Source organism: Eptatretus burgeri, chromosome 4 (assembly GCF_056783735.1).
Source record: "Eptatretus burgeri isolate ZD-2024b chromosome 4, Ebu_testis_v1, whole genome shotgun sequence".
Taxonomy (NCBI): domain Eukaryota; kingdom Metazoa; phylum Chordata; class Myxini; order Myxiniformes; family Myxinidae; genus Eptatretus; species Eptatretus burgeri.
In genome coordinates this window covers 83,153,423-83,170,037 of record NC_140964.1, presented here as the reverse complement: position 1 = coordinate 83,170,037, position 16,615 = coordinate 83,153,423, and the positions used below count along the sequence as shown (strand labels likewise).

Genomic DNA, 16,615 nt, shown 5'->3' with positions numbered 1-16,615 from the left:
TGTGAAGTACTCCCCATGGGAAATAAGTGATTTTTCTTTTTATGATTTCATTGGTAGATTCGTTGCGCCGTCATTGCATACGTCAAACGCTTTATCTGATCATTCTGAACATTTTTGAGGGTCATCTTGGGCTAAATTGTATGGGGGGGGGGGGTATTGACATCCTTGTTTACATGGTTCGGTAGCCATATTGGTTTTAACTTACCAACTTTCAAAAATAATCTTCTCCTAAATGGCTGAACGGATCGAGGCAAAACTTTACAGGTATGATCACCTATCCAGGAAGAAAAAAAAACGTTCTCCACCTATGATGTCATCGGTCATGTTGTTTGGCAGCTATGTTTTTTTTTTGAAGAATAAACATTTCAAAATCGGCTCCTCCAGAACGGCTTGACAGATCGAGGGGAAACTTCACCCACATGTTCCCCAAGCCTTGGGATACCAGGGTGTTCACAAATAATTAATAGGTCACATGGTCTGGCAGCAATATTGGATTGAACGAATATCTTAAAAAAAAAAAAAAAAAAATTCTCTTGAACCGCTTCATCAATCGACCTGAAACATCACTTTTGATCTCGTAGTCATGGAGGAATATATGTTTTCCATTTCAACCTGATCGGATGCATAATCTGGCAGCCAGAATTATTTCATAATTTGAATCTGGGTTCAGGAATGTAAATCAAACTTGGTACAAGAATGTATAATGATGTAATAAATAATGTGAGCAGGGGCATATTTGGTGACGTCGAAGACTGCCCTTCTAGTGTTTTTTTTTTTTTTTCTAAAAGAGTGAGGTTCATGGAAGACCAAGGTTAAATTGACAGTGGGGTAGCGGGGCAACAATTGGGCACAACTGGCAAGGGGATAACGAAAAGGAAAAATTTGCTCCCAAAGTACATTGTTAGACATCCCTTTCAAACATTTCAAATTTCCTGTAACATTATTTATTGTGTTAATATATGGCACACAAATAATTTTAAATGTCTTTGAACTGGTTTGAGTGAAATATTCTGGTCAGAATGCAAGTTTCATCCACATCTGTTGCATTTTATGGATAGTTTTGTTATGCCTTGCCCCTTAATTCAATCTGCATTTTTTTTTCTGATTATGTTGAAAATAAGGTAATTGTTTTTTTGAACAATGACTGATCTTTACCCACTCTGTCAATTCAGTTATTTCTTTTTATTTAAACACACAAACATCCCTCTCAGATTTGGAATGAATCGATCTTAACCTCTCAAATTGGCCTTGAATACACCTGAACAACAATGGCAAAATAATTTTTTGATTTGAACATCTTGCCGTGCAACTTTTTCTGTTGCGGCCTGTCCGTTCTATGTTCTCGTTCCACCACGAGCCTCATTTCTATCTTCATTGCATTTTTTTTTTCTTTTCAAGCACATCAAATGTATTTTAGTCATATACTTCTTTTTTTCTCTCCAGTCGATCAGGTATTGCAGTATATTAAATCACCATTAGGCCATGGAGACTTGAATATCACCATTAGCCTAACTAGTACGGGCCCGTAGGGGCGGGCCCGTAGGTGCGTAAACGATTACTGGATTGGGGCATTATTTCAATTAGATCGGACCAACCGTATCATAAATGGCCATAACTTGAGAAACACCTGGGAAACATATTCAGGTCCCCAGAGTTAATTGTGACATCATATCAAATGAAGAATTATTGTGACGCCCCCTCTCTCTCGCCCCTCTCTCTCGCCCCCCCCTCGCTCCCCCTCCTCGCTCCCCCTCCTCTCTCCCCCTCCTCTCTCCCCCTCCTCCTCTCTCCCCCTCCTCTCTCCCCCTCCTCTCTCGCCCCCACTCTCACCCTCCTCTCTCCCCCTCTCTTGAATTGTGATGCCCCTCTCTCTCACCCCCTCTTTCCCTCCTCTCTCCCTCCCCTCTCTCGCCCCTCTTGCCCCCCTCTCTCGCCCCCCTCTCTCGCCCCCTCTCTCGCCCCCTCTCTCGCCCCCTCTCTCGCCCCTCTCTCGCCCCCTCTCTCGCCCCCTCTCTCGCCCCCCTCTCTCGCCCCTCTCTCGCCCCCTCTCTCGCCCCCCCTCTCTCCCCCCTCTCTCCCCCTCTCCCCCCCTCTCTCCCCCCTCTCTCTCCCCCTACTCTCTCCCCCTCTCTCTCCCCCTCTCTCTCCCCCTCTCTCTCCCCCTCTCTCTCCCCCTCTCTCGCCCCCTCTCTCGCCCCCTCTCTCGCCCCCCTCTCTCGCCCCCCTCTCTCGCCCCCTCTCTCGCCCCTCTCTCGCCCCCTCTCTCGCCCCCTCTCTCGCCCCCCTCTCTCGCCCCCCCTCTCTCGCCCCCCTCTCTCTCGCCCCCTCTCTCTCGCCCCCCTCTCTCGCCCCCTCTCTCGCACCCCTCTCTCGCACCCCCTCTCTCGCACCCCTCTCTCGCACCCCCTCTCTCGCACCCCCTCTCTCGCACCCCTCTCTCGCACCCCTCTCTCGCACCCCTCTCTCGCACCCCCTCTCTCGCACCCCCTCTCTCGCACCCCCTCTCTCGCACCCCTCTCTCGCACCCCTCTCTCGCACCCCTCTCTCGCACCCCCTCTCTCGCACCCCTCTCTCGCACCCCCTCTCTCGCACCCCTCTCTCGCACCCCTCTCTCGCACCCCCTCTCCCTCCTAGTCTCGCCCTTCCTCTCTCCCCCCTCCTCTCTCGCCCCCACTCTCATCCCCTCTCCCGTCCCCCTCTCTCGCAAATATTGGTCGACAGATAAATGGCCGTAACTTGGGAACTGCTCGTCCAATTAATATCAAACCTCGAAAAGGCACATCCGCGGTCCCCAGCAATATTCCTGGCAAGTTTCAATCAGATCGGACCGTCAATCGTGCAAAATAAACAAACATTAATTGTGACGTCATTCGTGACGTCATAGCACCGTGTCTTGTCATTGGTTGACATAAATGGCCGTAACCTGGGAACCGCTTGCCCGATTAATATCAAACCTTGAAAAGGCACATCAGCGGGTCCCCAGCAATATTCCTGGCAAGTTTCAATCCGATCGGACCGGTGATCGTCCAGTTATTAATAATTTGGGGAAAAATTGGCATAGGGTGAGAAGGTGGAATGACAGCTTCAGCTGCCATATATACACCTTTTCAACACTGAAAAAGCAGTAAAATGGCCGTAACTTGGGAACCGCTTGTCCGATTGATATCAAACCTCAAAAAGGCACATCTGCGGGGCCCCCGTCAATATTCCTGGCAAATTTCAATCAGATCGGACCGGCGGTCGCAGACAGACAGACAGACACACACAGATTGCTGGAATTATAGATAGATGGTGGGTCTCCATCACCTTTTGCACTCGATCAGTAAATCAGGTTTTTTTTTTTTTTTTTTTTTTTTTTGCTGTAGATGCAGTGAAATACTCAAGAAGTTCAATCTTTGCTATTTCAAATCCTGGGCCTACTTACGTATCTTGTGCCAACGTACTGTGCCACAGTTAGCACAGACAGAGCCATTTGCAGGAAGTATTATAAGTTGAATCTAGAAGACCAATTGTAGCCTAAATTCAAGCTGGATGTACATAATTGAAAGACTACAAGTTACTTGAATGTAAGCAGTAAATGTCATTCCTGCTTATGGATGTGCTGTGTGCTGCTTCTTGTCTCTTTTTTCCTTTTTTTCCCCCCTAATAGATCAAACCTCAGGCTCCACCACGTCCACCACCCCCCAAAACCACCACAACCCCACAACCACCCTTTTCTACTGCTGCTCCTGCGCATGCACCTTATTCTCCTCCAAATGTTTATGCCACACCATTTTCTGGTGCTGCTGCTTCTGTTCCCGTCTCTTACATGCCTGTGACTTCTCATGTGGCACAGAATCCACCTTTTCCCTCTTTTCCAACTTACCCCAGGTAAGGAATCATCCCTGATTTCAAAAATCGCTGTTTAGGCTGTCATGAGATGAATAGCTTGTTGCTTGTTGTTCTGCCAACAACTCAAATTGGTACGACAGGAACATGTGAATACAAAAACTGGTAAAACGCTTGATAACTTGGTGCAATACTACCCTCTGATGAGTGATTGCTGACTACCTCCAAGCTATACATCGAGATGAAAAGACTTAATGTGGTATACTCAATGTGTGGAAGTGCTTTGACTGAAAATGCATGTCAAGCCACCAAATGCATCTCTAAAATGCCAACGTCGTCAGACACTTCAGCATTTTATCCTTGGCTCGAAAGCCTAAAATGTGATTTGATGCTGTGAAAGTTGCGCATTTATCTTCCACGAGCAGGGGTACCCGGCGTTGCCAGGTATATATATATATATATATATATATATATATATATATATATATATATATATATATATATATATATATATATATATATATATATATATATATATATATATATATATATATATATATATATATATATATATATATTTTTTTTTGTGAGGGCATAAAGCACTTCCTAACACCCACTAATGAATGGGGTCGGGATCATTCAATATTATTTTTCACATAGCTACAAAGGTTTTGGTGGTATAGAGCGATTTCAAAATGGCCCGTCACTGTCACCTATCCAACTCACAATCCCGTGAGATTTGTGGAAACCCCATGGAATTGCAACTGTCTTTTGTGACCATGACCATGGGACACAAAACCAAGAGATCGCAAAATCAACTTCACACATTGAGAAATGCACTGTACCCTACAGGGTGGTCACAAAGTCCTCTCCCCACTCCCATCCCCCCCCCACCCCAAATTGTCTACCCTGGTATGTTTCATATATACACACACACACACACACACACACACACACACACACACACACACACACACACACACACACACACACACACACACACACACACACACACACACACACACACACACACACACACACACACACCTTGGTTTTGATGATAAAAGTTTTGTATATTCATAGTTTACATTTATACCTCTTCTGTGTTCATTATATTCATTTATCAGGTTCTGCGGAGGGGGTAACGGGACTTCGTAAACACCCTGTAGATTATTGGCTATGAGTCATTGCAAAAGTGTTACCTTAGAAATGGTATTCATTGAATGGATGCTCGTTTATGTACTGTCGATGTTTCTAGGTTAAGTTTGTCCACAATCTATAAATATGGTCCCGTTCAGGGAGAAGAAGAAGAAGATGTACCACTAACTCTGACCTCTTCTGCCAGAGGTTTATTTGCATTTAAATGTCTGGTAATTATTTTGTATTTATTTTCACATATGTATACTTGAATATAACTGTCATTAATCAAAAAGATTTTGGCACTGGAGCGATTCTATATAAAATTAAATTAAAAACAGATGCCGAACTTTTTTCGGTTTCGTATATTAAAAAAAAAAAATCCTAAATTTTATTTTTAGTTTTTTTTTCCCAAAATTTTAGATTTATTTATTTGCCTAAAACACTCCCTAGCACTCACTGATTAACCTCTGGAAGCTTGATGAAGATCCATTTGGCCATCTCTAAGAAAAAAAGGCAACACAAATGTCTCATAGTATAGAATATAGATTAACATTTGGATTTGTGGTTGAGGAAGTTGGGCATTATTTCTCAGAAGGCAGTGTTGCACCCTGGCTTAACAGCCAAGTATGGTGCCAGTTTTTTGATTAACGTGCTCCTCTCATGCGAATGATTTTCCTTCAGCGCAAGATGCATCATTGGGATAAAACAAATATTTGGATAAAACACACGCGGCACAAAAGATTTGCTGCTCATGCTGCCTCCCTCTCCTGGGATGGAGGGGACCGGGGGCCGCATCGAGTACATCAGTTTTGAGGGCAGTGAGGATAAGAACTGAATGGTGAACCAACAGAAGACTAAATGTTGCAACGACATTGAATGGATCTTATCTTCATTTGAGATTAAAGTCCTATGTTTGAGACTTTAAATGGGGTGGAGCTCTGTGCAGATGTAATAAAATGACAAGTTCTGTGCGTAGCATGTAGTTGCACAGCAAGCTACTCTGAAGCCTGCAGCTTACATGAGGAGAGATGTGCATGAGGTGCCCGGTATCACGCCGTCCAACATGCAAATGTGACGTGGCCAAATCCTGCAGCTTGGTGGGACTTGTTGACCCTGTGCTGCCGGGAGGGAAAGCCTGAGCTTTTGCAAGGTTCCAACTGTTGGGGGTGAGACCGAGTTTTGTGGTATTGACCACCCTGCCAAATATATTGACTTCCATGTGAGTGAGAACCAAGAACTTTTTTGATGGGTCGGGGTGCTGCGCACATGGTGCCCGGAGTTGAAGCTGATATATGTGTGTATAGGTCATGGTCTGGCACCCTCGCCTTGCCAAGTGGATTGTTTGGTTTTGCTGATTCTGTCCCATCAAGAAGGGATGATACCGGGAAAGAATGGGAAAGAGGAAGAATCCGAGACCGGACATACGCTGGAGGCCACATGGGAGGTTGATCTACATCAACATCATCAGGGAGGTTGCTCAGATCTAAATCCTCACTTCGTGGATTGGGGGGGGGGGGCGGCTTGGTCCAAGAGTTGTGTGATTTCTTGCTGTGGTAAAACTGGATACTTCAAGACCAGGGATGGCTCCATTGGTGTCAGCACTGATAAGGAGACAGCTTGATCTATGAATCGTGGTTGCTTGCTGTGGTAAATATGGATGCTTCAAGACCAGGGAAGGTGCCGTTTGGCATTGGGGACTCACAGGTGATGGTGGTGGTCGTGCATGCTCTTGTACTTGTATACACGTTATGCATGACATATCACACTTGGTATGTATATGTATATATTGTTACGGTTGTGTGGGTAGATGGAAGAATTTTAATAGGGAATTTAGAATTGAAGAGTTTGGTCCGTAGACATGTATGAGACATCTCGATGCAATTAAGTAGGGAAACGGTGAGCTTAAGTGTTACGTGTCACCACACGGGGAAGTAGTGCCGTGTTAATTAGATGGGGATTAAGAACAAGTTCCCCCAGTATGTAACTGACCCCTTGTGACTTTTCCCTATGTTTTTATAACCAAAACCATGATAACAAGCAAGCAAATGTGCCGAGCAAGCAGAAGCCCCCCTTCCCGGGTTTTGGGTGAGTAGGCCATGCTCTGGAGGCAGAGGATTGTTGGGCGTGACGTGAGACGCATGAAGAAGAAGAGTGTGGGAGGCAACACACCAAATAGAGTGGAGAGATGGAGAGCACACACGCACAATGCCAGTGTGAAGAGGTGAGAGATCGGGAGAGCACACGCACGAGGCAGAGTTGAGAGGAGGAAGGCATGAGTGCGGTGTAAAGGACGCACGCAGTCGAGAGAGAACGTAGCTCGGAGATAGCCTGTAAGAACAGGGCTTTACAGCTGGCTTTCCTTTGACGCAAGAAGAATATGACACTATTCTCGTATTCATTCTGAAACGAATTGACTCGCGTGGTGAAGCAAGATGCTGGCCTTTAGCCCTTAGTTGAGTCGTGAGGAACGGACCCCGAGCCTTGTGTATGTCAAATAACAGGTCGGTGAGGACGATCAATGCATGAAGCAGCTGCATGGTGTATCTGAGCCTTGGTGTTGAATACCGCTCATGAATTGCCTGACGTACGTTTGTCCCATTACGAGAGAAGCGTCTTGGCGCCATTTTGCAAGCGTTTACACATGCAAATAGAAGCGCCTCGATTCCAAGTTCCACAAAGACCATCTCTGGGCCAAGCTAAGTACAAGAATAAAAGGAGGGATTTTCTTTTATTTCCATGTCTGTGTGTAAAGGAGTCTCAACTTAGAGTTTAATTTACCTCACGTATTTATAATTATTACACTTATTATTGTCCTTTGTAAATATTTGTCTATTTTCATTAAATGTGTTCATTTTAAGAGGCTGTATCCATGTATTTGTTATGGGGTTTCAGTACAAACCCCCCCCCCCCCCGCATTAATCTCCAAGTCTTGGCTGTAGGCCTCCAAGGGAGAAGTTCGACCATCCTGGGCTGGCGGTGTTAACCACCCGTCACCACAATTTGGGTCAAGGGGTTAACCTTGGCCACCTAAGCCTGGTGTTAGGGCAGTGGCTTGGGACCCAAAAGGTCCTGAGTTCAAGCCCCGTTGGGACACTGAATTTATATATATATATATATATATATATATATATATATATATATATATATATATATATATATATATATATATATATATATATATATATATATATATATATATATATATAGTCGAAAACACCAGGGGGATGACAGCCTGCCATCCTTCCGAGGTCGGCGAAATGAGTACCAGTTGTACTGGGCCCGGTGTATGCCCCGGTTAGAATAGGTGTACCATATCCCTGTGTGTCGTAAGAGGCGACCAGGGTTGCATCAGGAAGGGCATCCGGCGTAAAAACCTATGCCAAATCATTATGCGGACAACAAAACTCATTTCCATACCGGATCGGTCGAGGCCCGGGTTACCAACGACCGCCACCGGTACCGGTGGTCAGCAGGGTACCAGTGGAAATTGTGCTACTGCTGGGCGAAGGAGGAGAAGGAGACGGGGAAGGCGAGTCCGGAGGCAGTGGGAGAGGGGGAAGGGTAGAAGTGTGCAGGTGAGAGTTGGAACTCTGAATGTTGGGACGATGACTGGCAAAGGGTGAGAGTTGGCTGATATGATGGAGAGAAGAAAGGTGGACATACTGTGTGTACAAGAGACCAAGTGGATGGGGAGTAAGGTTAGGAGCATTGGAGGTGGTTTCAAACTGTTCTACCATGGTGTGGATGGGAGGAGAAATGGTGTCGGGGTAATCCTGAAGGAAGATTATGTCAAGAGCGTATTGGAGGTGAGGAGAGTGTCTGACCAAGTGAGTGTGAAGTTGGAAATTGAAGGGGTGATGATGAATGTCATCAGTGCATATGCCCCACATATGGGGTGTGAGATGGAGTATAAAGAAGATTTCTGGAGTGAGTTAGATGAAGTGGTGGAGAGTGTATCCAAGGATGAAACGGTGGTGATTGGAGCAGATTTCAATGGGCATGTTGGGGAAGGGAATAAAGAGGATGAGGAGGTAATGGGTAGGTACGGTCTCAACAAGAGAAATGTGGAAGGGCAAATGGTGGTATAGTTTGCAAAAAGAATGGAAATGGCAGTGGTAAATACGTATTTCAAGAACAAGGAGGAACACAGGGTGACATACAAGAGTGGAGGAAAGTGCACACAGGTGGATTACATCTTCAGCAGGAGATGCAACCTGAAAGAGATTGGTGAATGTAAGGTGGTGGCAAGGGAGAGTGAAGCTCGACAGCATCGATTGGTGGTCTGAAGGATGACTTTAGAGGTCAGGTTGAGCAAGAGAGTGAGGGCTGAACCAAAGACCAGATGGTGGAAGCTGAAGAAGGAAGACTTTTGTGAAATTTCGGGAGGAGGTGAGACAGGCGTTGGATGGTGGTAAAGATGGGTGGGATGATTGGGCAACGACAGCAGAAGTTGTCAGGGAGATAGCTAGGAAGGTACTTGGTGTGACATCTGGACAGAGGAAGGAAGATGGAGACATGGTGGTGGAATGAGGAAGTACAGGAAAGTATAAGGAAGAAGGGGTTGGCGAAAAAGAAGTGGGATAGTCAGAGAGATGAAGAAAGTAGGCAGGAGTACAAGGAGTGGCGGCGAAAGGCAAAAAGAGAGGTGGCAAAGGCCAAGGAAAAGGCATATGACGAGCTGTATGAGAAGTTGGATACAAAAGAAGGGGAAAAGGATTTATTCGGATTGGCAAGACAGAGGGACCGAGCTGGGAAGGATGTGCTGCAGGTTAGGGTGATAAAGGACGCAAATGGGAATGTGCTGACGAGCGAGGAGAGTGTGTTGAGAAGGTGGATGGAGTACTTTGAGGAGCTGATGAATGGAGAGAGAGAGATAGAGAGATAGAGAGATAGAGAGATATATATATATATATATATATATATATATATATATATATATATATATAGATAGATAGATAGATAGATAGATAGATAGATAGATAGATATGGTGGATCAGTAAGGATGAAGTGAGGACTGCTATGAAGAAGATGAAAAGTGGAAAGGCAGTTGGCCCAGATGGTATACCAGTGTAGGCATGGAAGTGCTTAGGAGAGATGGCAGTGGGGTTGTTAACCAGATTGTTTAATGAAGTCTTGGAAAGTGAAAGGATGCCGGAGGAGTGGAGATTGGGTACTGGTTCCGATTTTCAAGAATAAGGGTGATGTGCAGACCTGTGGAAATTACAGAGGGATAAAGTTGTTAAGCCACACCATGAAGTTGTGGGAAAGAGTAGTGGAAGCTCGGTTGAGAGGAGAGGTGATGATCTGTGAGCAGAAAGAGCACCACTGATGCAATGTTTGCTTTGAGAATGTTGGTGGAGAAGTATAGGGAAGGCCAGAAGGAGTTACATTGTGTGTTTGTGGATTTAGAGAAAGCTTATGATAGGGTGCCAAGAGAGGAGTTGTGGCATTGTATGAGGAAGTCTGGAGTGGTGGAGAAGTACGTGAGGATCGTGCAGGATATGTATGAGGACAGTGTGACAGCGGTGAGGTGTGCGGTAGGAATGACGGACCGGTTTAAGGTAAAAGTGGGATTGCACCAAGGATCGACTCTGAGCCCTTTCCTGTTTGCAATGGTGATGGACAGGTTGACGGACGAGATCAGACTGGAGTCCCCATGAACTATGATGTTCGCGGATGACATCATGATCTGTAGGGAGCAGGCTGAGGCGAGCCTCGAGAGGTGGAGGTACGCACTGGAGAGAAGGGGAATGATAGTCAGTCGGAGTAAGACGGGGTACATGTGCGTAAATGAGAGGGAGGGTTGTGGTATGGTGCGGTTGCAAGGAGTTGAGGTGGGGAAGGTGGATGGGTTTAAATACTTGGGATCAACTGTACAAAGTAACGGAGAGTGTGGGAGAGAAGTGAAAAAAGAGAGTGCAGGATGGAGTGGGTGGAGAAGAGTTGCCGGAGTGATTTGTGACAGAAGGGTAGCTGCAAGAGTGAAGGGGAAAGTAAAAAGGCGGTAGTGAGACCAGCTATGTTGTATGGTTTGGAGGCGGTGGCACTAACAAAAAGACAGGAAGCGGAGCTGGAGGTGGCAGAGTTAAAGATGCTGCGATTCTCGTTGGGAGTGACGAGGATGGACAGGATAAGGAATCAGTATATTTCAGGGACAGCGCAGGTAGGACGGTTTGGAGACAAAGTGAGAGAGGCGAGATTGAGATGGTTTGCACATGTGCTCAGGAGGGAAGCGGAGTATATCGGGAGAATGATTTTGAAGGTGGAGCCGCCAGGCAGGAGGAGAAGAGGAAGGCCAAAGAAGAGGTTCATGGATACGGTGAGGGCGGACATGCGGGTGGTTGGAGTGTCAATGGAAGATGTGGAGGATAGAGCGAAATGGAGACGGTTGATCCGCTGTGGAGACCCCTAATGGGAGCGAGCCGAAAGAAGAAGAAGAGGTTAACCTTGGCCACCAGCGCCACGACAATATGTATGTAATATTGTTGGGGGTCGGTGGCGAGGAATGGCCGCCAGGTGGAGCAGTAGAGCCGTCTCCCACCGAACACCCGGAATTTCGGTCGTGACTCTCGGACAACTTCGAAAGTCACGGATCACTTAAGGACCGTGCTCGCCAATTCTTTGACGGCGTTGGGTATTGTTAATAGCCAAATTTCAATATACCTAAGTACCCACATCGTCAAATTAACGGAAGTCACACCCTCGACAGACTCTGTCGAACTGGGTCGCTCTTGCGACCTCGGTCCAGTGTAACCGAGCGGAATTACCAGTCAGTCGGTCCAAACAACAACTTACAGCACACGGCCTCCCCAATTCCCAATACGCACCATGCTGGGTCATTGGTGGAAATGACAGGTAACGAACTGGAACATTTAACAATTGGGGGTTTATTTATAATGGGGGCAATAATCGGGAAGGAGACACAGAGCAGAGTGACAACCGAATAAAATGCAATGTATCATGAAAATAAAAACACAAACAATTCTACCTCACAGACTGGCACCACACACACACACACACACACACACACACACACACACACACACACACACACACACACACACACACACACACACACACACACACACACACACACACACACACACACACACACACACACACACACACACACACACACACACACACACACACACACGGAGCGACGGCCTATAATTCTGGGGAGACCGGTGGGAGACGGCATGAACTTCCCCACCTCGCGGTCGTTCTCGCCACCGACCCCCAACAATATTTTATAGATTCTTGTTGCTAAAAAATATTGGCACCCTTGCACTTTTTTCAAATAATGCCCCATTTTCTCCAAAAAATTGTTGACATTAAAAAATATTTTGGTATCCACATATGTATTTCTTTGGTTTGCAGTGGAACAAAACAAAAAAAGCTGAAAAAAGTAGTAAATCTTAGCTTATTCCACACAGAAATCCTAAAATGGCCTGGGCAATATCATTGGCACCTTTTAGAAGCTTATAAATAATTAGATTTCAAGCAATGGATTTTCTTTTACTTTGGAATTGAACTCACCTGTGGTGAGTTGCAGGTGCCTGCAATATATACATCACTCATTCAACCAGTTTGAATGGAGAAAATAAGTCAGTCTGCTGTTTTGTGTCACTGTGTGTACCAGAATGAGCATGGAGAAAAGAAAGAAAACAGAAAATTGTCTGAGGATGTCGGAAACAAGATTGTAGCCAAGTATGGACAATCTCAAGGTGACAAGTCTATCTCCAGAGACATTGTTCCTGTGTCCACCATACATAATGTTATCAGGAAGTTTTTTAGGCCCATGGCACTGTAGCCAACCTCCCTGGACGTGGTCGCAAGAGAAAACTTCATTGAAGATGGCAGCGGATTGTTCGAATGGTGGAGAAAGCACTTCGATCAACAGCCAAACAGATTCAAGCTGACCTTCAGACACAACGTACGACAGTTTCAACTTGCACCATCCATCGCCAATTTGATGAAAGGGGGTTCTATGGGGAGGAGACCCAGGAGGACCCCCAGCTCAGAGATAGACAGACACATAAGAAAGCTTGAGTGAAGTTTGCCAAAACACACTTGAACAAGCCAAAATCCTTCTGGGAGAATGTCCTGTGGACAGATGAGACCAAATTAGAGCTTTTTGGCAAAGCACATCATCTGTTTTGTTTTCAGAAAACAAAATGAAGCCTTCAAAGAAAAGAACACCTTCCCTACAGTCAAACATGGAGGAGGTTCAGTGATGTTTTGGGGTTGCTGTGCTGCCTCTGGCACTGGGTGCCTTGAATGTGTGCATGGCATCATGAAATCAGCAGATTACCAAGGCATTTTGGAGAGCAACGTTCAACCCAGTGTCAGAAAATTGGGTCTCCGTCAAAGGTCATGGGTCTTGCAGCAGGACAATGACCCCAAACACACTTCAAAAAAGCACCCAGGAATGGTTCAAGACAAAACGCTGGACTGTTCTGAAGTGGCCAGCAATGAGTCCGGCAACAGCTGTGGGGAGATCTGAAAACAGCAGTTGGGAGAAGGCACCCATCAAATCTGGGAGAACTGGAGCAGTTTGCACAAGAAGAGTGGGTCAAACTACCAGTGGAGAGGTGTCGGAAGCTCATTCATGGCTACATAGGAAGTGCTTGACTGCAGTTATTTTGTCCAAAGGTTGTGCTTCCAAATACTAAGTTGAGGGGGTCAATAATTTTGTCAATGCCATTTATTTTTATTTTCTCATTTAAAAGGAGATATTAAGTTTTCAAGAACAAAGGTTCTTCATATTAACAGTGAAATAACGAATTGTGGAGACCATACTTTTGTCAATTTCAACTTATTTTTAGAGAAAATTGAGTTTTTTTTGAAAAAAGTGCAAGGGTGCCAATATTTTTGGCCACGACTGAACAATGAAATAAATGAAGCCCCGTGTCTTAATTCCTTGATAGCTTGTATGTATTGCATTTGGTTTAGAAGTAAATTTGGGACTTGACACAAGTTGAAGTAATACTTTGGTGATTTGAGACATTGGCTAAAGTCACTTGTTGAATGCGTGTGCACGCACACACTCTCTTTGTTTTTGTTTTCTTCTCATTATTATTATTTTTTTAATCTCTTCCTCCATTAAAAAAATTTAACTTTGTGAAAAATTCATGTTTTTTTTGTTATCTGAGATACCAAGTGAATTCAACGACAGAGAAATATAATTGCTTTCAAGTTTAAATGATTATAATTATACATTGTTGTAGTTTTTTTTTATATTGAAGCATGATCTAACTCGATTTGTTGCAATGAACTGTGGAGACAGTTTGTTTTTAACATGTTTTCTCGACGTTTACATTTTACTTTTCCCAACACCCCCCGCTTTTCTCCCTATCTTAGCTCGATGCCCATGCCACCCATGCCGATGGGGTTCAATCCATATATGACGTATCCATATGCTTCGCCCCAATATGGCTACCCACCAGCAGGACAGCCTCCAAACTACCCTGTTGGTCCCATGCCAGGGTTTCCTCAACCCCAAACCGGATATCCTCAGGCCCAGGCTCCTCCACAGCAGCCTGGAGCTTATCCTGGAGCTTATGGTGGATTCCAGCAGTAATTGGAATCCATTGAAAGAGAATGATTTACAAAAGAAAAAAATTCCCTCCCCATTGAGCCATCCACCTTCCTCACCCTCTGTTTGTCTGCATTGCACTTGGCATAGACAAATGTCTCCATATGTGATAGAACAGTATGAATAGGGTATAACAAATAACTTTGCATCGGTTTTTTTTGACTTTATCTTTTCTTTGCTACATGCATCTGACTTTTAATTCCTATTATCTATTCCAAGGAAATGTGTGCTTGGGAGGAATACCATTTCTTTTAATTTGATCTTGATCAGCTTCTCGTAGGCCTTGCTGATATTGTCAAACTGGCCATGCAGTGTACGACGTAGGCTTCTGGTGCAGGACAAACTTTTTTTTGCATTCGTATATAATTTTGTTTTTTTTTTCCTCTAATCAATTGAGCACACCCCCACTTCCCCCGTTTATACCTTATAAATAGAAATTGGGTATTTTGGCAGTTGCCTGTGCAGCAACTGCTGTTGCTGCACAGGCAGTCTGAGCATGTGTTGTCAGACTTGAAGGGTTCTGTTGTAGCTTTAACGAATTTTGTATATGCCTTTGAAGTTTGCCTTTCTCCACGGTGGTGAGTCGTCGATGAAGATGAGGGGTACGAATCAGGATGTGTTTGCACGTGAGTGGAAGTGCGAGTTGTCGGGATTTTGTTTGAACTACACCCTTCGACCACCTGTTTTTCATTTCTGCCTTTTTGCGTTCTGTGTAAAAGCAAATAGACGTTTTGGTGGTGAAATTATTGTGCGTTGTAACTTTTTTTTCTTCTTCTTTTTTTGTGCCTTTGTTTTACCCAATGGTCATCTACAAGGAAATTCTTGATTCGTACCATCAGTCTATGTTGCCATTCCAAGAGCTCACGAGGAGGAAAGCCCAAATTTGGAAATGCTTTCTTCCTCAGTTGCTTCCTTTTGTGCAAATTTTGAAAAATATGCCATTTGGAGTTTTTGTTGGGTTTTATTTTTATTTTTTTTTGGTATGTAACGCCTTGAACTGATTTTAAGCTCACACTTCAACAAGAAAAAAAAATGATTCATTTGGATTTATTGCAATATCTTTGTTTTTTTGTTTGTTTGTTTTATTTGATTTTGGGGGTATAGATTTATAACAAGCACTGCTGCTGGTTTTATATTTCTGCTCCTTTCTTTGTTCATGCAATATTGCTTAACATTTAACCCTTATTCAATGTCTTCCTATTTAAAAAGAAAAAAAAATGCTTCTTCAATATCTCCTCCAGTGATTGAAATGGCATGCATCGATTCGGGAATAATTAAGAGTTATAGTTTGGGGATTATACGGCCAATGCCTTAATATGCCAGAAGATCTCTGCAATAGGAATAGATTACAGCTTTGGTTGACAGCTGCATCCATGCCATATTTATATTTTGCTGCTGTTTTATGGCACAATGATCTCCGTAGGGAAACGATTATCCAGTTGGAGAATAAGCATGTATATTTGATATTAAACATTTTGGATTAACTAAATGCCTGGATTGGTGTCTGTGACAAACGTATATGAAGGTGTAAATTGAATTTTGTCATCACTACTGAAGTGGCTTTGAAAGTGCTTGAATAAAAATAATCCCTCTGCAACCATTTTGACTCATTCAATTATTATCCCCAGCCAACCAACGAAGTTGGCAGGGGATATAGAAATGGGTTCCGTCCGTCCATTACATTTCGTTTCCGGAGCTTAACTACAAATCCCCTCAAGATATATTTACGAAATTTGGTACACATATCAAGCAAGTGGTGAACTGGTGCCTTTTGATATTGAGATTTGCCCCAAAATAATTTCTGTCACTTTCCATGGAAACAAGTTGGGTATTGAGAAATAATTGAGGTTAACCTTTGTTTCCAGAGCATAGTTGCAAAACTATGAACTATTTCTTAATGCAATTTGGTACACACAAAGAATAATTTGAACTGGTGCCTTTTGCTACTTGTCCTCATTTACTATGGCAGGGGATATCGAAGACTTTGTCTTCAATGGATGCTAGTTTTCATTTTTGTAATGTTTGTAATCTTTCATTTTGTGACATTTA

At 44.2% G+C, this 16,615-nt stretch overlaps 1 protein-coding gene across 1 annotated transcript in view; it reads left to right on the top strand.

The window, feature by feature from the left end:
* Positions 1-16,163, top strand: part of PDCD6IP (programmed cell death 6 interacting protein) — a 98,664-nt gene extending 82,501 nt beyond the window's left edge. Inside the window, exons 17-18 of the mRNA XM_085879059.1 lie at positions 3,650-3,870; positions 14,332-16,163. Coding sequence (XP_085735185.1) covers positions 3,650-3,870; positions 14,332-14,551 — 441 coding nt within the window. The 3' untranslated portion in view covers positions 14,552-16,163. The remainder of the gene's footprint in view (positions 1-3,649; positions 3,871-14,331) is intronic.
* The last annotated feature ends 452 nt before the right edge of the window (positions 16,164-16,615 follow it).